We start from the raw sequence: 21,409 nt of genomic DNA on the forward strand, positions 1-21,409 counted from the left end.
CATCCTGAGTAAAAGCAATCGCACAATCATCTTGAGGCTCCACTAATGAATTCCCACAAACCATGGCCTAAATGGGAAGACGGGACAGACAGTCAGCCTGAATATTTTTCCATCCTTGAACAAACTGCACATCGAACTAAAAATCCTGCAGACGCGACGCCAATCTGGCCAATCTGGGTGCCAAAATATTTACTAAGGGTTTGTGATCAGAGCGCAACACAAACTTAGTGCCCCATAAATAGGTCCTGAAATAATAGGTACCCCACACAGCAGCAAGAGCTTCACGCTCGATTACAGAATAATTACATTCTGACACCGTTAAAGGTCTAGAAGCAAAAGCAATGGTTTTTTCTTCATTTCCATGCCGCTGAAAAAGAACAGCACCCAAACTGACGCCACTAGCATCCACCATTAGAATTAAAGAGCGTTTAATATCAAATGGTGTGATAACACTAGCAGAAGAAAGTTCAGTTTTAATCAAATTAAAACAAGTTTCCTGTTCATTGGTCCATGAAAATTTCACTCCTTTTTTCAGAAAGCTCCTCAAAGGAGCAGTCTTACTAGAAAAATCCCTCACAAATTTAGTAGAATTCAATTAAGCCCATAAAGGACCGCAATTGATCTTTATCTACTGGAGAAGGAGCCAGTTCAATTGCCTCCAATAAGTTCCTTTTAGGTTTAACGCCATCAGCTGAGAGAGAAAAACCCAAATATTTAATCTCATTAACTAAAAATGCAAACTTCTCCTTTCGCAAAGTAAGGCCAGCCTCATCAATTCTGCGCAACACGCATTGAAGGACATTATTATGTTCTTCCATGGAGTCACCAAAAATTAATATCATCCTGAAAATAGATGACCTTCTCTATCCCTTTAAATACTTCCGAAACCATTCTCTGAAAGACACTCGCGGCTGAATTAAGCCCGAAGGGTAAACTAGTAAACTGAAAGGTCCCTTCACCAGTAATAAAAGCAGTCAAATGTTTAGACCCCACTTCAAGTAGAATCTGGTGATACGCATGTTTGAGGGCAAGCTTGCTAAAGAACTTAGCCCCTTTCAAGGTAGAGACCAGCTCCGCAATATTTGGTAATGGAAAAACATCTGCAAAAACACACTTATTTAGTGACCTAAGGTCCACACAAAATCTGATTTTGTTGTCAGGCTTCTGAGAAATAACCACAGGAGAAATCCACGGGGATGCTTCCACAGGCTCAATAATCCCGCCCTGAAGCATTTCTTCCAGAACCGCCTTGACTTCACTCCTCACTGCAAATGGCACCCTTCTTGCCTTGTGCTGAACAGGGATACTACCTTCCTTCAACATAATCCTATGAGAATAGCCTTGTAACTCTCCTAGTTGTTCTCTAAAGACACGGTTAAAATTTAACAGAATGTCATTCCTTCCTTCAACATAATCCTATGAGAATAGCCTTGTAACTCTCCTAGTTGTTCTCTAAAGACACGGTTAAAATTTAACAGAATGTTATTCAAAGTAAAATCATCCACAACCATCACAGGTTCTTCTGCTCTGGGATTTACCACAATGTGGAGATCATACTGATGAATACGACCTAAAATAGCTGGGCCATTAACAGAAATATACATTTTACCATGTGTAGATCTGTTTTTAAAAATAATTTCACTCTCGAAATACCCACGGAGGTCTATTTTTTCTCCCTGATAACCAGAGGGAAAAATATCACAATCCAAAAGAGTTTTTTGACCCCACAGAAGTTTTACTAAAGATATGGGAATAATGGTCCATTTAGAACCAGTGTCAACCATAAGACCGATAGTCTTGTTATCAATAATAAAATCAGCCTTGGGAATTCTTTCCCTTTTGTCCTGACAAGCACAAACAGAATCCTGCAGTACGAGTAATTTATTGACATCGCGATTCAACTCACAATACTCATTCACAACAGTCACTCTAGAATTGCTTCTATTTTTACACATCTTAGCAAAGTGACCCTGTTTGCCACATTTTAAGCACTCCTTATTATTAGCGAAACAAAATTTCGCATCCGAAGTATGAGTATTGCTACCACACCTCGAACACACCTTAGGCTGTGATTTGGTGTACTGTTGACTCATATTTTTTTTTGTAAAGCATACCCTTTTTTCCTAACAAGAGCAACAGCACAACTTTCACCATCACTGTTATCGCTAGTGACCACAACCTTATTGGAAATTTCAGCAACTTTAAGATCAAGACCACTCTTTTGTAATTTTTTCATACATTTTTCACTTTCCTCCACAATTTTCGCAAGTTCAATAGCAACTTTTAAAGTGGGGTTCTTTGCAGCCCATAAACGTTCCTGTATTTTCCGATTGTTACACTGAACAATCAGTTGGTCCCGAATAAGTTCATCCGTCTTCTGACCAAAACTACATTTCACTGAGAGTTCTCGTAAACGTGCGACAAAGTCATCAATGGATTCATCTTCACGCTGTTTGTTTTTGTAAAACTTAAATCTTTGTAAAACAAGATTTTCCTCCTTAGCAAACCTAGTCTCGAGTCTAGCGATGGCCTCTTTGAATTCATCAAGAGGAGATTGCGAACCAGAAGGTAAAACTTGAGGTAAGTATTAAAAAATTCGCTGACCTTCCTTACCCAGAGTTGTCATCAAAAGTGCCTTTTTTCTTTTTGGAGAAAATTCCTCCCCATCTAATGCCTCAATATAATTGTAAAACATAACAATCCAATCTTCCCAGGCAGTAGAGGGATTTCCAGATTCGCTAAGAAACTGAGGTGGGAGTGCCACATTAACTTGTTGTGACATAATTACCCTTGCAAAAATAAAGACTAAAAGATCATAACATAAAACAGAAAATGTTAATGTCAAAGATAAAATAAATAAATATTCTGAATGAGGGCTTATAGTCTTACTTATATTTCCAGTGTTGAAAATATTGACATGCAGAAGGAATTCTCCACACCAACAGCAGTTAAAATACATTATGTCCAAGCTTCCTATATTTCATTAAGATATCAAGGAAAGCACCAATGCACGTAGGTTGCAATACATGAAGATCTTGCCGAATTGCCGAAGGACTCGTTGAATCGCCGAAGTAACTGAAGATTAAAGATGGCCGCTTGCGTCTGACGAGCAGCGTCAGAAAGGTGAAATGTCAAACACGAAATGATGGCCTTGACGTTACTGAGGACGCGCCAGGAAACAGGTTGCACGAGAGGCTTAATAGGTTGCTATGGCACCAGTTCACGAAGCAGGTCACTCAGACAGGCAATAACTGAACGGTAACCAAGCAATGCAGGTAATGCGTTTAAAACAAAACTCGTTCAGTGCCAATGTTTCCAAAATGCTCACCTTTGTAAAAATAAATGCACGATGTTAGTTCTTCAAGTAAACGAGGAAGAAATGTCTTCCTGCACACGGAGTTCTTTTTATAGTGATTGCTCCATTTATTCTGTAAATACTCAATGTCCTTTGCCGCTGCGCCGCTGATCATCTGAATAATGGCCAGATACGAGTTGAAGTCCTTGTCGCCAAAATGTAGTAAACTTGAATGATGAATCAAGCAGGTAAAATCTTGATAGTATAAAGTTTATTCGCAGCACAGAATAAACAAGCATATCACCATCTGGCCAAGCACCAACTGACAGCATAGGAATTCTAAGTAGAATCATAACATCAGGAACACACTAAAGTTCTAAATAAGAAACAAGGAAAACAGACTAAACAGGTAAAGCTATTTACAACAGTGTTGAATCTGAAGAAGACCAAGGCCCAAGTAAGGGCTTCCACCACAATTCAATAGCAGTGACACAAATGATGTAGTAATTGCTGAAACATCCTCTGTCATACAGAACCAAAATAGCAAATTTCAAAATCCCCTAAAGAAAGTATAAACCAGACTTTGTAACAATGAATCACTTTTTATCTACACCACGTCTGCCCTATAACACTTTGAACAGTTCTCTCCTCTCATTTGTGCTGCTGTGTTGTTTTCCATAATGGTGCACTAATCTGTGCCTCAGATCTCTAGATTTGAATAGGTTCCTTTGAGATTGTAAATCTGTGTCATTGGACTCTCTTATGTACCTAGTCATAGTCATATTCATATGTTCTTATATAGCGCGCAACTCACCGTGAGGTCTCATGGCGCTGGCAGCGAAAGGGCGATAGAGCAGTCAATAATCCAGGCTAGTTAGCGATAGGAGGGAAGAGACAGGTTTTGAGTTTTTTACGGAAACCTTTGTGATCAGTTGTAGATGAGATATGCACAGGCAATTTATTCCATAACATGGGGGCAAGGTATGAAAAGCAACGGCCTCTATTACGCAAAGTTCGAATACGAAGCTGAGCAAAGAATAATTTTGAGCTTGACCTTAATGATCTTCCTGGTACATACCATTTCAGTCTGTTTTTTAAATAGTAAGGGCTGGCATCATACATTGTCTTATGAGCTAGACTTAAGATCTTAAAGTGGCATCTCTGTCGGATAGGGAGCCAGTGGAGGGATCATAGATTGGAGGCAGATGGGGATCTGCGGGGAAGGTTGAGGACCAGCCTTGCTGCTGTATTCTTCAGGATCTGTAGCTTGGAGAGCAGATCGTCGTTCAAAGCGGTAAACAGGGCGTTTCCATAGTCCAAGCGACTGATAATAACGCCCTGCACCAGTGGTTTCCTTGCCTCGATGGGTAGCCACTTAAAGATCTTACAAAGATTGCGCATGATCCCATAACAGACCCCTAGAACCTCATCAATATGGGATTTCCTAGACAGAGAACTGTCAATGGTGATGCCCAGATTTCTTACAGCTGCCTTAGGGGAGAGGCATGTTCCTAGTTCAGAAGGCCACCAGAAGTCCTCAGCTCTTCCAAACAAGATGATTTTGGATTTATTGCTATTTAGCTGTAGCTTATTTATAATCATCCATTCATTTATTCGGGTCATACAGCTCTTAAAACAAGACCGAATGCCGACGTAGTCAGAATTCCAAGTGACGAGTAATTGAGTGTCGTCGGCGTAGGACACTGTCTCGAAGCCATAGGATCTGATGATCGCCGCTAGAGGGGTTAGAAACAGATTGAACAACATAGGGCTTAGAATGGAACCCTGTGGGACCCCTACAGTCACAGGATGACTACATGAGGTTATGGTGTCTACTGCAACAGGGGTAGATCTGTCTGCTAAATAGCTCTCAAACCAGTCAAGGGCTTTCCCTCTGACTCCCACCTCCCACAGTTGATGTTTCAATATGCTGTGGGAGATGGTATCAAAGGCGGCAGACAGATCTAAGAGAACCAGGACCGCTGATTCCCTTTTTTCCAAAGCTAACCTTATGTTGTCAACAATCTCAATAACGGAAGTCTCGGTACTGGGGGGCGGCCCGAAAGCCAGACTGTGAAGGGTCGAGAAGACCGTGATTCTCCAGATGGGTGGTGAGTCTTTTGTTGACTAGATGTTCCAGTACCTTCCCGAAGTAAGGTAACAGGGAGATGGGACGGTAGTTGGTCGGTAGATTAGGGTCGGCCAAAGGTTTCTTAAGATTGGGCTTTATTTGAGCTTGTTTCCATCTCGTTGGAACCTTGGCATGTTTTAATGACATGTTAAAGACTTAGGTTAAGGCCTCTGCAAGTAAGGGCATGATCTCGGTGCAGGCTCTGGGGGGGAAGGGGTCAACTGGGGAGCCCGATTTGATCTTGGTCAGGCCTTCCAATACTTCGGCAGCGACAATAGGTTCGAATTCATTAAGCACCGGGACATTGGTTTTTATTGGTGTCACAGGCATAGCATTAATAGAGTGGTGAGGGTCTGAGTCCTGGTGAGGGAAGGAGGAATAGATAGTTTTGATCGATTTTATTGTGAAAAAAAGAAGAAATAGATTCGACCCATCCAGGTTCATCTGACTGGTGTATGTTAAACAGCTTTACCCGTATTGCTTCTTTGGCAAATGTGTGTTCTGTGCATAGAACTTTTGAGATTTATTTAAAGTCTCAGCTGTCTATGATCATACTGTGAAATATTGTGGATGTTATCTTAGGCTGCACTTTCATTTCAAATAGGATATGGGTCCAGTGGCTTCAGGACACTGGGGGCATATTTACAAGCCTCTAATGTCACAGGAGTCTCACTTTTTCTGATGCTCTGGTGGCGTTGCTCCGTACCCCATATTTACAAAGTGGCGTTAAGCCACTTAATGTGACTTAACGCCACCATGTAAATATGCCTCTATGTGTGGTGCATTCTGTAGAACACATAAAAACCACAAATCGCCTTTAAAGATTGTTTATGTGCAGAAAGGTGTGCCTTCCTGTACATAAACAGTCGCCTCTGAAGTGCAGACACCTTTGCAACATGGCACAAAGGTGCCTATGCTGGCCCTAGGCAGCTTTTTTAGCACCAGCGCTAGGGGAAATGCAGGGGTGCGTCATGTTTGTGTAAATATGGTGCATCTCTGTGTTTGAAAAATGTCGGCGCGTGGCGTCACCAATTTTGGAATAACACCAAGTTCCGACATTTTCTTCCACATATACTCCTTAGACTCACATTTGGAGTACGGTAGCCGCCATGGAAGGGGCACAATATACTCCACTTCCCTGGAGCATGGGCCCAGTGGCTTTGGGAGACTTAGACACACATTTAGAGCATGGTGGCTACCATGACAGGGGTGGTATAATCTACTTAACTGGCAGTAGACTGACTTCCTTACTTAGAAATCTCCACCAGGCAGGTAAATAGGTCTTTGTCATGAGGAGAACCTCTGTTACAGCAGCTTCACTGAAGGCTTTTCTAAGTGTTGATCATGTTTAATAGCCCGACTGAGAAGAATAATTGTTTTTCACAAACAAACTCCCAAAGCAGGATTTTTGTATTGAAGAACAAAAAAGAAATGAATCTGACATGCTCTGAGCTATATTTCAGTGGGAGGGGGTCATTACTTTAGTTTCCTGTGCAGCTTCTGCCAGGAAACTAAACTGCCAGGCTTCTTCTCGTAGCCCTGAAGAGGAAAAAGTATGTTGGAATGTGTATCCTAAATAGAGGAGACAGTCTGAAGAACTTTGATCGACAGCCCAATATCTGTCAAAGGCATCTGCAAGCAGAGCCAGCATCGGCTCTGCTTTCAGAAACATGGCAGTTTGTCCAAATATAAATCGAACACGTGAACTGCAAGATTGGCAGACATGATATCTGCCACTTTTTCGATGAAGTATCCTACAAGCCAAATTCAAAATAAGGCTTTTAGTGAACTTACCACAATAAACAAGACCATTTTTCGCAGAGTTTCGAAATATATATAGATTGTAATGAGAGTCTAGTGTTGTCCAGAAGTTGGCTGTGCTGTGTTGTATAATACTGCGGGCCTTATTTATGAGGCCATGCGCCAGTTTTGCGCTGCTGGTGCGTCACTTTTTGTGACGCAACGGCAGCATAAAACATGCCCCCTGTTGCGTTCTATTTACAAAGTGCCGCATCTAAGCAGATGCGTCACTTTGTAGACCCCTGCGCTATATTATACCTGCGTCAGGTATAATGTATGCAGGGGGGGCGTTCCCACGCAAGTATGCCTCGTAGAAGTAATGCAGTGAAATCTATGACATTTCACTGCGTCACTTCTAGGACACCATTGCGTCAATATCTTACGTCTGCCTCACAGCAGGTGTAAGACTGACACAGGCCCTTTCACATGGGACTTGCCCCATGTGAAAGTACACGTTGATGGGGTTGCGCACACAGATATGTCAGAAATACTGAAGTATCTGTAACTCCTTGCGACATGATTCGTCATACTGTAAATATGACGCATCCAGCATGTCGCAAGAAGGGCACAATGAAAAGTGACTCATCGCTGTTTTCACGCAGAGATGCGTTACTTTTCATAAATGAGGCCCTAACTGTTTCACGATTCCTAACGGCCATCTCAAAACCTTCACCACAAAACTTAAGATATCCTCCAACCTCTACAACTTTACTTGTTCGTTCATTTGTCTGACTGAAGGTAACCTCTGTCCATTTTGGCACAAACACTGCAACAAATTACATTTCCATCCATATTAACTATGGGATATCCAAGAAAGAAGTACCTAAAAACAGAAGGACTCAAAAATTAACAAATATATATTTCCACTGCAACGTTTTGGCTTCCGCCTTCCTCAGGTAGTACAAGATGGTTTGCTCAGATGCTGCACAGTTGATACTTCTGAATTGTCAAAAAGCCTCATGAGTGAATATCCCATTAGGAATGTAGAATCAAGGCAGTCCTGAGATCCCTTAATATATGCATTAATCAGGTGGTGGTTTCAGTTCTTTTGGATGCAATGATTTTAAATAATACATCCAGACATTTCTCTGGAGTTCAGTAGTTCTCCCTTTAGACATGTTTCACAGGGAAAATCTTCAAATCCGATAGCAAATGGTCCATAAGTTTAAAATGATTGGCTACAGGCTGGTCAATTTTCTTGATAATAATTGCTGATTTGTGATTCCTGAATCGTGTCCGGAGGACCATTCACTGTTTGGCCTACGTATAGATTTTTACAGCTTTTGATTTGTCAGTGAATGATATACCTAATGCACATTTATTGACATATAGGAGGCTGTCTTATGCCTAACAATGTAAATTACACAACTACCCAGGGTTTTGTTCTTTGCAAGATAAAGCTAATTAGCAAAGGAAGATAATGTCACATTACTGCACGATTTTATTTCCCAGTATCGCAATCCACTGCGTGATACAGGGTTTAGGAGTGGGGATTCCCCCCTATTAACAGTGATCATATAAATGTAAATTTAAATGTAGTCTCTTCATGGATTCTAGGCTTGTAGTACTCCCAGCCACATTTCTCACCACCCACATAGCGTGCAAGAGTGACAACATAGGCGCGGCTTGACAAACTATGAATAATTACGGCCTCTCCGCATGAGAGGGTATTGTAGTAGGAGTGCTATAATGGGCATCACAGAAAAAATGAGAGAGGGAGAATTGAATTACCCAGCCCTGTAATTTGCATAATTACATGGTGCTTATCTCTTCGGTATACAGTGCTGTTTTGAAAGGAAGTGGATACGCCATGATGGTGGCGCTTCCATTCTTAGGCGGGATTTTTTTTAATACAGTACTGAATTAAGCCTCATCCATCTTATTGTGTGCGGCGGGGCTGAGGCGGGCGCGCGCAGTTTTCAATGGGGCAGTGAAGCAGTGATGCTTTTGGAACCGCGGACTAGGCAGATGGTTGTCAAAGAGAATTTAATCAAACGAGGACTCATCATCCCCCCACTGCGCCTCGATGACACTTTCTTGCTATTCATTGCCGCAGCGGATCATTATGTTTTATTTCCCTGCCAGGATTCCTGCAGGCAGCACAATAGGGGGAAAACAACAGGTGTTATATTTAGAATAATTGACAGGGGTTAACATGGAGGAATGCTGCAGCTTCTCCCTCCTCAATTTTCGGTGATGCCTGGGAGAGGTGATCCTCATTACCCTGACAGCGAGGCTTTCAAGACATCCCAGTTTGTCACTAACATTGGTCCCTGTTTGTCAATTTCCATCCACCCTGCAGGCCACAGGCAAAGTGCCAGCCAGGCTTACTCTATCTACATGCTCTAATTTATAAAGGTGGAATTGTGGTCCACTGCCTAATTAGGAGACCTGACTTTTAATCTCAGCTTCCGTATTAGAACACATTGTGTGATCAAAGGCAAAGTACTTTTTAATTTCTTGGAATAAGTTGGAATATGCAAACCCTGCGTTGAGCACCCGAATAACAAGCCTGTGATCCTGTTGGCAAGCATCATGATAGGGTGACTTTTCCAAAAGCCTCACACTGCAAGTGCTTTTCACCTTTCATGCCATTACATACCCCTTCACCAGCTGCATCCTTCTGATCCTGACTCTTCCAATGTAAATGTAACGAAAGGGCAACGGATAGAACTAGTGCATACTGTGATTTTTAAGCATCAGAAAATACCTTGGAATGTGCAGTACTCTGTGGCCTATTACATTTTGAGAATGTGACAATCTTTACAACTTTTTGTAACTTTCTTGTTATGCAGCAAAGTTGGTTGTGTGTGTTTATTCTCTGCAGAAGCTGTCTTTGTAGTAAGGGGGAACAAAAGGATTAGAAAAGATATCTATTTGAAGTACTTACAGGCACATGCATCATTGTAGGCTTTTGCAATTTCTTAATTGCGATTTTTAAGAAACTGCAATTAAGAAATCGCAAAAGCCTATGCATTAAGAAATCGCTGTCAATTTTGCGATTTCTAAACATTCCTTAATTGCGACTCGCAAATTGCGAGTCGCAATTAAGGAATACCTCCCCATTCATTCCTATGGGCCTACAGGCCCATAGGAATGAATGGAAAGACATTCTCAATTTGCGATTAGCAATTAGCGAATCGCAAATTGAGAATGCGATTTCAAGGGTGCAGGGGTGTCCAAAGGACACCCTGTTGCACCCCTGAAATCAATCTGTGCACATATGTTGTGCACACACATGCCCTAAGGGCATGTGTGTGCACAACATGAAACTTTGAAAAATGCACAAAAGTGCATTTTTCTAAGTTTTCGCAAATTACCATGAGGTTCAACCTCATGGTAATTTGCTCCCTCTAATTGCGAAATCGCAATTTTTAAAACTTTCATGCATTGCAATTAAGGAATCGCAAAATGCGATTCCTTAAATACATTCGCAATTTGAGAATTCGCAAATATTTGCGAATTCTTAAATTGCGAGGGCCTTTACCCTTGATGGATCCAACAAGCTAATTTTGCAATCGCAAACGGCCGACTTTTTGTGATTCGCACCGTTTGCGATTGCAAAATGGTTTGATGCATGTGCCTGTTAGTCTTGCCAAATTATGTTCTATGTTTTGTGTTATATGAAAATAATCAAAATTGGTTTAAATCTACTTCAGAGCGATTAATGTTTTAGTAATTCCTCCTCCTTAGCATTTTGATTTTCATTTGCTTACATATGACAGGGGCCACGCCCCCTTGTCCCCACCTGTCCTGGCTTCCACTCACCTTCTGTGTACATTTGTCAGTGCAATATCCAGACAGAACAAAATCGACTTCCTTCGGTGGGATTGCCATGACCGGTGTGTACACCAAGCCAAGTTCCATAATGCCCGCGTCATATTTCCGGAGAGTAGAGGTATAATGCAGGCGGATCCCCGAAGAGTCCTGAAGTCCTGAGGAGACAATTTAACATGAATGGGTGACCGAGCAAATAACAGCCAGAAATGGCTCTATACATAAAAGAACCAATTACGAAATTGTAACATCAATACATACGGTCGCAGGCACCGTATGGACCAGAGAACACAACTAACCTGGGGGCATATTACCAAGGGGGACGATAGACAATTATCGCCGGTTTAGCGGCCGTTCTCGGCCGCTAAGCGGTGATAATTCTATCACCCCATTAGCAAGCTGTCGCTAACTGATGTTAGCGACAGTTTTTAGGCAATAGCGAGCGGTTTGGGGCCTGCTTTGCATGTCAGCGATGTTTATCGCTAATGACATGCAAAGTGGGCGTACCCAACCCGTTAGCGACTGAAAGCAGTCGATAACGTCGCTATCGCCTATTAACAAGGCAGGCGTAGCGTTGGAAATATTTGCGCTAAGCGCGAATATCCCCAAAAACTAACGCCTGCTCAGACCAGTTCTTAGCCATGTTATCCAATGGGAGGTGGATAACATGGCTAAGAACATTTTGTCGCTAATGCGTGAATATCGCTGTATTCTCAGCGAAATTCACGCTATCGCCGGAAAAATTATCGTTTTGGAGATAAAACCTTGCTAATAGCAAGTTATCTCAGCGATAATTTCCGGCGATGCTCAGTGATAAAAAATTCGTTGCTAAGCCTAGTTAGCGATAAATATCGCTAATCGTTGGTAATATGCCCCCTGGCTCTGTTCTCACCTGGAAAAAACACAGTATGAAGAACCAACTGAACTGATGATAAGCATACAGGGGCTTCCAGAACATCTTTAACCTTCCTTGCATGGCTCTGCGTGGCATAGCAAATCAGCAGTAGTTCAAGGCAGCACAAGTTGCTGCCTTGCAGTACTCTGTCCTGGGAAGGCATTCCATGGGTGGGAGTTCTTACACATCTACTCATGGATTTCAGCACATTTCCAGATTTACCTTCAGTAGTAAATCTAGGAATGCGTAAAAAACTACGCCATCCCAAGGGAGGTGCAAAGAGGAGAAATAACTTTATTTCTCCTCGTTTTTTCCTCTTTCTTCATCATTCTGCAGCACATATAGAAAGGGGAAACGGCCTCTATGGATTGCTTTTGTGTTTCCTGTGAATCCCTTCCAGCACAAAACAAAAATCAAAGAGAAAAGAGGATATTTCTCCTTGTTACACCAGCCTCAGGTAGGCACACTATTTTGATGCAAATCCAGGTTTACAGACTTTAATAGGTATGGGTTTCTGTCAAATTACATTGGTGGATGCACAGGAATGCTCATGCTCGCTCCATGTAACGCCTTACTGCCACAGGGCAACACCAGAGAGTGCAAGGCGCTACCTTGCTTTACTTTGAAGGTCAAAAGTTATGCAAAGCCATACAAGTATCACCACGTTTCATGCTAAGAACTACCACTAATACCATTCTGCTAAGGGTGCACCCCATATGCCAAGAATTACATTCAGCACATCCGGATTTACATTTTGCCGTGGGTAACAACTCCCATCCCTCTGTTGTACCCTCTGTCACCCTCTCATACACACTGCCCCTCATGCACACATTATTGCAATATGCTTGTGTTGTATTAGTAACACTCGCACTGCTGCAGCCCCTACTAAACCTATCTTGTATTAAGTGAAGCTTATTAAAAATATTTTATCTATATACTATTCAACAATCAATACAAATGGTCTTGTTAATGTTTGGTTTACCTAGGATGAGAATAAAAAAGTGCACTTCCTTACAACAGCTAAACAGAGCTTATATTTTGTTTCACGTGTGGATCAAGCAGTGACAGTGCTGGAAATAGAATTAGCCACTTTTTAAAATTAAATAACACAGCATCCAATTGGTCATCCAACGGTCATTCAGACAACCACGCTACTAGTCCTAGAAAGAAGCATTGTGGTGCCTGAAAAGTCAGGGCTGGCTGAAGGAGTCAAACAATACAATGAGCAACCATGTAGAAAGTTTAAAAGCAAGGTTCAGATTTTAAGTTGCAGCCTTTATTCCTTGAAGTGACAAGTGTGCTCATGCAAGTGCTGGGTGATGGTGATTAGTGTGAGTGGTAGTAGTGCAGGGTGAAAGGTGTGCCCGTGTGTGTGCAGGGTGAGATACTTGAGTGCAAGGTGAGAGGTGGGCCCATGTGAGTGCAGTTTGAGAGGGGTATGTGCAGGGTGAGCCATGTGGCTGTGAGTGTTGGGTGACCAGTGTGCCCATGTGAGTGCAGCATGAAAGTTCAGAGTGTTGGATTAGCAGTGTGAGTGATGGCTAAACATGGTGCCCGTGTGAGTACAGGGTGATTGAAGTACCCCTGTTAGTTCATGTTGAGAGGAGTGAGTGCAGGATGAGTAGTGGGGGTGCAGGGTGAGGGATGTCCATTGAGCGTGCAGGTGTCGAGTGAGCAGCTCAATCTCAGGGTGAGCTCTGGCCTTTGGAAGTTTCAGCAGACCATTCTTTCTGTGTGAGTCCATGTAAGTGCATGGTGAGAAGAGTGAGTGCAGGATGAGCGGTGTGAGTGTAGGATGAGTGATGTGCCCATTTGAACTTGAGTGGAGTGTGAGAGGTGTGTCCCTGTGAGTTCCACCCCACATAATTGCGTCTGTGTGAATTCAGGTTGAGATGTGAGAGTGAAGAGAGTGTTAGTGACTGGTGAGTGGAGCACCATTGTGAGGGCATGATGAGCATTGTGTCTGTGTGAGTGCAGGGTAGGAGGAGCGAATACACTGTAAGTCGTGTGAGTGCTGGCAGGCAACTGTATCTGTGTGTGTGCCAGGCGAGCAGTGAAAGTGAAGATTGAGCTGTATGAGTGACAGATAAACAGCATTTACCAGAAAGTCTTAACCACGTACTGCCTTTACAACGAGGCATCTTTACCACTGCATTCCTTTACCACAAGAGTCTTTACAGTGACTGGCCATAGAGGAAGAGGCGTGGGACTTCCCTAATATTGCGAAGACTGAATTTGGAATAGTAATTGATCTCTCCAAAGTCCAACGATTTCCCCTAAGCAAGTCGTTCTTCATTGTAAAGACTTGTGTGGTAAAGGAATGCAGTATTAAAACCAGGTCATTGTAAAGATCATGTTATAAAGCAATGCATCGTAATGGCTTGCGTGGTTCCGACATACAACCGTGAGTGACTGGTGAGTGGAGCGCCCATGTGAGTGTAATGTAAACAGTGTGCTTGCATGTGTGCGGGATGAGAAGGTTGAGTGCAGGGTGAGTTATGTAAGCAATGTGCTTGTTTGAGTGCAGAATGAGTGGTGTGCATGCAGAATGAGCTGTGTGTTCCTGTGAGTGCCAGCAGACGATTGTGCTCATTGCAAGAGTGGTGTAGTGCAAGGGGAGTGGTGTGAGTGCAAGGCGAGTGGTGAGAGTGAAGGGTGAGCTATGTGAGTGATAAGTAACCTGTTTGAATGCAGATTATCTATCCCCAGGCACTCTGAGTAGTTCATCATATCATTAATGTTTGCCAAATGGGGTTTCAGATGCAATTTGCACTATTATGGCATCTTTTAGGGATACAGGGTGCAGCAAATAAATTATCTGTTGATCCTGCCGCAAACTGTCAGTCCTCTTGGACATACCTAATGTTACTTGTCCCGCAACACATTCTTCCACTGTGGCAACAACAGTCATTCTCAAATGGAAGGAACTGCTAGAGAATGCCCCACAGGGGGCATGAGAAACAGTGAAAAAACACAAATCCTCTTTAAGCAATAAATGATCTTTTTAAGACCTGTGAAATACTTGAAAGAGTATACAAATTAGGCGCTAACCCATCCCAGCCACCTCACCATTGTTCAAGAACTGTCGGTGTCCGTGAAGCTGTAGCTTTGCAGTTGGGTTAAGAGATGATAGTGGGAGGCGTTGGAGGGATGCTGGCAGCTAAAGCCCTTTTAGCCCAATGAGCATTGCCCCCCTGCCTAATGTCTACATAATGAGGTAGTGTTTCAACACAAACCTGCAATATTTTCAAGCCAGTGTTACTTTCCACTAAAATGGATGTGCTTGCTTTCTTGTAAATTGACTTTAAAATAACGGTTGGCAATAATGTTCCTCCGCCTGCGGATTTGGCGGAGTTTCAGTCACTCGACGTTACACATTTAACACAGATTTCCTGCCAAATTCACCCGACCACTGCATGGCAGAGCTTTTTCTTGCATGTGGCTCACCAATAGTAAGTTGGCGAGTGCAGGCAAGATTTGGCATCCCTAGTGCGAGTTTCGGTCATTAGGAGGGCACCTGGCGAGACTTCCCCAACACGAGCGTTCGCGACTGTTTATGGTCAGAAAGCTGCCACTCAAGTAAAAAAAAGATACTTGGGCAGCAGCAAAGTCAACTCGACAAGCCCTGTCGCACTGTGTGGTGTCATTCACCCTGATTTTTTAGCACGGAATGAGCTCCCAACATGCGTAATTCCGCCCGTCCGAGGAACTCTGCTAGTTCTGCCCACTCCTACTTTAAAACCATTTTCCATGCAAGTATGAAACTGAATGAATGTTGGTAGTTTTTTTTTTCTTGACACAACTTAAAAAGGGCAGAAACTGTCCAATTTTAATGTGATAACCCATATTTAAGGAAACATAAACTACAGGTAGCGTTGAAAAAAATGTAGCATAGTAGGCAAGACAACGACAGATGTTATAGTTTGCCATACCTCCCCAAATATAGTTATGACGAGATTTGGGTTTAGATCCTAGACCTTCCTGATCCAAAATGAATTGGTCTGTGTTTTCTCCTCCCCATAATCCTCACTGAATTGCTGTTTTTAGGTCTGGTCTAAGATAGGTCTAGCTATTCTACCAGTGTAATCTAATAAAAACGTATGATTTAAAATACATAAATATACTGAGGAACTTTGTGGTCAGCCCTCTTTATCTATTGGCCTGCTCAGCTGTCATTCATATTTTGCTTCTGTCCCCCTAACATAAAGCATAGTCCAACTGTTAATTATGGCATCTCTACTTACATCGACCTAATGTAATGGAATAACATTGACCTTCAATCTCTGCGCTGCTTCCCCTGCCTGGCTCCTTGAGCCTGGGACTCTGCTTCCTGTCCCTAAACCACAGGTTTGAGCCTGCTGTCCCCCAACTATCTCCCATTATTGTCATTGTAACTTGACATTTATTGAACTTTGACTTTTTGTGGAATTTTGGCATTTGTTCGCATTTTGGCTTTTAATGTAATTTTATTTAATTTTTGCTTGGTATTGCACCTATATCTGTTCTGTATCTGGTTTAGTCCAGTTACAGTTGTGCTGTGTTCCACTGCTGTTTTCCCCTTCTCCTGCCGTTTTCCTCCTGATCCCCGTCCTTCTACCTCCTGAACAGACTCTTCCACTCGCAGGACTACTTATGGAGGCCGCTGGGTGGCCGTACTCAGCAAGAACACCACCCAAATGCCAAAGGCATGCTACAGGCAAGCCCATCTGTGCCCATCCGTGCCTGGACCACACCCAGCGACAGGACCCCTGGCACTCCTGCCACACGCCGATACACTGCCAGTGAACTCCTGAAACTGAACACCGAATACCAAAGCAACAGCTGCTTCACCTCCACACCACAATCAACTAAAATCACGCACCAACACTTCAGCTTTTCCTGCACACAACCTACAAAGGTCCTCATGTCACTTTCACCGAGAACCACTCCAATGTATCCTGCTGAACACCCATTCCCTCTGCAAGCAGGCCACTGAACCACTGGCATTGTCTTCATCACCGAAACTTGGATCACCCCCTCCTTGAACCTCAACATCGTCATTGCCATCCGAACTGCTACAAGATGATACACTGTGACCGCACCAACAAACAAGGGGCACGCATTGTTATCAAACCATCGGATGCACCATCATCAACAACGTCCACACGCCTCTCATGGAGCACATCAACATCCAACTACAGACAGATGCGAAGACCATGATTAGTGGCATACTTGCCTACAGACTCCCGGGATCCTGTCATACTTTCTGCGATGCCATATTCAACCTCATAGCCCCCTGGACATCGACTCCCACAGCTACATCCTACTCAGCGAACTCAACTTGCAAATCAATGACACCAATAACACCAACTCCGTCACCCTCCTAGAGAATCTAAACAACATTGGCCTCACCCAACTGGTCCCCAGACCCACACACAAGGCCAGACACACATTCAACCCCATCTTCACCTCCTACGACTGAATCAAATTCAGCCACACCACAGAACCCACCTGGACTGACCACTCCATCACACACTTCTCCATCGCCCCCACACCAGATCACTAAGTGCTACACCTCCTCCCACTGCAATTGGAGCTGGGTCGCCAACTCCCACTGGACACAGGTGCTCACTACCACCCAACTCAAAGCCTCAGCAGGTCTCGACCAGGCGAACAAGAACATCTCTACCTGGATAACCAACTGCACTGACAGAGTCGCCCCACTGAAACCTTCAAAAGCCAACAAAACCTCTAAATATGTTAGCTGGTACACCCCAGAGCTCAGGACCACTGAGCGTAACTGCTACAAAATGGAGAAGCGATGACGCTCCAACAGTGCTGCCCACAAAACAGCCATCAGGGACTATCACTGCTTCATCAAGGAAGCCAAGAAAAAAACACCACCACCCAAATCGACCTGTGGCCAACCACAACAAGGAACTCTTCAAGATAGTCAAGGTATTTTCCAACCTGACCGCCACAGATAACACCATCCGCCCTTTCCAAGAAATCTGCAACACCCTCTCAGACTTCTTCCACAGTAAGATTGACACCATCTACAACAACTTCAACACTCAGACCACCATCCTCAACCACCTCAACCAACCAGTAAACACCAGCCAAACACTCATTGCCTGGTCTCCATTCACCACCCGGACTACCAAAGCCATGATGTCTTCCATATACTCCTAAGTGCCCCCACCACCTCTTCAACCTCAGAGTGAACCCAATCAGCATGGAACTCACCAGCATCCTCAAGGCCTCCATCAACACAGCAACCTTCCCAGACAGATGGAAACACACAGAAGTCAGACCCCTCCCAAAAAAAACCTCTGTGGACCCAAGTGACCTAAAAAATTATTGACCGATCTCCCGGCTCCTATACCCAGCAAAATTACTTGAGAAAGCCATCAACCACCAACTACCAAAATTCTGGAACATAACCACCTATTGGATACCTCACAATCTGGATTCCATGCCAACCACAGCACTGAGACCGTGCTTATTGTGGCCACAGATGATATCAGACCTCTCCTCGGCCACAGAAAAATAGTGGCCCTGATCGCCCTCGATCTCTATGCTGCATTTGACAGCATCTCCCATAAGACCCTCATCAACAGGCTCTACAACATCAGCAGACAGCATGCTGCCCTCAAATGGATCACCTCCTCCTTTACAGATGTGCAAAGAGTATTTGGCTGCCTCCTTTCACATTCGCCATCAAGGACATCATTCATGGCGTACCCCAAGGATCATCACTCAGTCCCACATTAGTCAACACATATGTGATCCCACCCCCCTTGCAGACGTCATCATATCCCACTGTCGTAACATCGTAACTGTTGTATGCTGGCAACACTCAACTGATCCTATCGCTCATCAAGGAGCCTATCAATGCCAAAACCTGCTTCTCCAGTGCCATGACCAACATAGCCAATGAGATGAGAGACATCTGCCTCAGAGCGAAATCCAACAAGACCAAAGTGCTAATTTTTGGGAACAACAACTCTGCCTGGGACCACAGCTGGTAGGCAGCTAAACTCGGAACAACCCCTACATCAACAGACCATGCACGCATTCTGGGGATCATTCTTGACAGCCAACTGACCATGAAACTGCAAGTCAACGCAGTCGCCTCCTCCTGCTTCCACACTCTTCACATGCTGTGCAGGATTTTCAGATGGATCCCAGTCAGTACAAGAAAGACGTCACTCAGGCCCTCGTCACCAGCTGCCTCAACTACAACACTCTCTATGCCAGCATCTTCCCCCTCCTCAGAAGACTCCAGACAATACAGAATCTTGCAGCCAGAATCATCCTGAACCTTCCTCAACAGTCGCACACCACCCTCCACCTCAGAAACCTCCACTGGCTCCCAATCCAAAAGAGATGCCAGTTTAAGGTCCTCATGCATGCCTACAAAGCCCTCCATGATCAAGGACCATCCATCATCAACCCTTGACTGAATTTCCATCAGCCCTCTAGACACCTTTGCTTCTCCTCACTCACCCTCACCCCCCATATCCGTCACAGCTGGAGCAGAGGCGGCTCTTTTTCCTACATCGCCGTCAAGACTTGGAACAACCTGCCTCTTCACCTCCGAACAGCTCCCTCCATGGCGGACTTCAGAAAGAAACTCAAGACCTGGCTTTTCAATGAAGACACGGCATCCTCAGCACCGAGATACCCCTAGGGCTTACAGTGATGTGCTCTACAAATATTGATTGATTGATTGATAAAAAGAAGTGCACTTGAATGCAAGTACTACTGGGACAAGACTTTGATCTGCTAATGCTTTATTTCTATCCATATGTTAACCTTTTTAGTTTATCTTTGGTATTTAAACTATACCTTAAGGAGACACTAGCGTAAAGTCAATCGTACCTGTTGTGCTTGGTAAAAATATGTTTGTTTTCCAAGTTCACCTGCCTGTTAGAATGCACCTGTGCTGTTTTATTAAATTATAAGTTATGTTTTTTTATTTAAACATTTAATTCAATCATACCCTTAGATGTTTAGGTGCCAGCATATTTACCTTTTTCTTATTTTCATTTTTGTGGCAACCACATGCAATAAAAAATTAAAACAAATAAACATCAAAATAGCTTGCAGAGATCTGACCTAGTACCTTTCTCAATTAGTGTTTTCTCATATATATTACACACTGAGGGGCAGACGCATCTCTGCAAATCAGCAGAGATGAGCCAGGAAAGATGCGGCACGCAAGTTTATCCTTGCGCCACCCATGATGCGCAGCATTTACAATGCTACGTACCATGGCGCAGGAATAAACAGATGCGTGTTGTATCTAGGGCGTGAAGTTGGCACAGTGCTGAAGTTGTGTTGCGTACGGCACGCAACTCCAGCACTTTTCCAACTTGCACGTGGTGCGTCAAGCCTTATGCCTGATTCAAGCAGGCGTAGGGTTTTGGCGCATCAGCGTTGGTAAAGTGGCTCAGTGGAATCTTGTAGATTTCACTGAGTCACTTTTCAGGGTGTTCCTGCTTTGGAACGCCCCCCCCCGCGTGGAAACACCCACATGAAACCTGACGCAGGTTTAATGTGGCGCAGGGCCTTACACATGACGCATCTCCATAGATGCGTCACGATGTAAGTATGTTGCAACGTGGCACAGGGTTTACGCGGCGGCGGCGGCTGCGTCACAGAAGTGACGCAACGGCGGCGCAGAAGTTGCGCAAGTCCATCATAAATCTGCCCCTGATTGTCTTGAGCTCTCATTAGAAGCATATTTACATGTTTTATTTAACTACTATAATGCTTTACACCTTGTTGCTGTGTACCTTGTACCACCGAACTCCAGGCTCAGGTCTGCACTTCATAAATACCTCCAGTGAAATTAGATAAATAAATGTGCACTTCACAGGGGGAATGCTTCTTGTAAGAAATTGGGTATTAGCTGAGAGGGGTGAAAGCCCCACTTAAATAAGAAAAACTATCCTTGTCACCCACAAAAGTCTCCAAACTAACCTGGGATGGATGTATGACGTTACAACGCATACTTTTACAACGCCTACCTTTAAAATGCATTTTTTACACCGCAACATCCATTACAACGCACACCATTACAACGCATACCATTACAACGAATTCTTTGAAACTACCTTTACAACGCATTCCACTACAACGCATACAACATTTACAACGCATACCATTACAACGCATTACATTACATTGCATGTAAGGTAAGTGTTGGATAGTGTAGGGGTAAAAATTACTATTCTAACTCCAGGGGGTGCAACAGTAGGGTAAGTGTTGGATAGTGTAGGGGTAAAAATTACTATTCTAACTCCAGTGTGTGCAACAGTAGGGTAAGTGTTGGATAGTGTAGGGTACTATGTGTTGTAATGCTATGCGTTGTAATGGTATGCGTTGTAATGACTGCGTTGTAATGGCATGCGTTGTAGTGGTGTGCGTTGTAGTGTCATGCGTTGTAAGGACTGCGTTGTAAATGCATGCGTTGTAATGGATTTTGCGTTGTAAAAGTTTTGTTGTAATGGTAGTGCGTTGTAAA

General features: G+C 43.6%; 1 protein-coding gene across 1 annotated transcript in view; it reads right to left on the reverse strand.

Moving 5' to 3' along the window:
- Window positions 1–21,409, reverse strand: part of DBH (dopamine beta-hydroxylase) — a 447,392-nt gene that overhangs the window by 122,345 nt on the left and 303,638 nt on the right. The window contains exon 6 of the mRNA XM_078640352.1: window positions 10,995–11,161. Coding sequence (XP_078496478.1) covers window positions 10,995–11,161 — 167 coding nt within the window. The remainder of the gene's footprint in view (window positions 1–10,994; window positions 11,162–21,409) is intronic.

The sequence above is a fragment of the Lissotriton helveticus genome, chromosome 5_1 (genome assembly GCF_964261635.1).
Source record: "Lissotriton helveticus chromosome 5_1, aLisHel1.1, whole genome shotgun sequence".
Taxonomy (NCBI): Eukaryota; Metazoa; Chordata; class Amphibia; order Caudata; family Salamandridae; genus Lissotriton; species Lissotriton helveticus.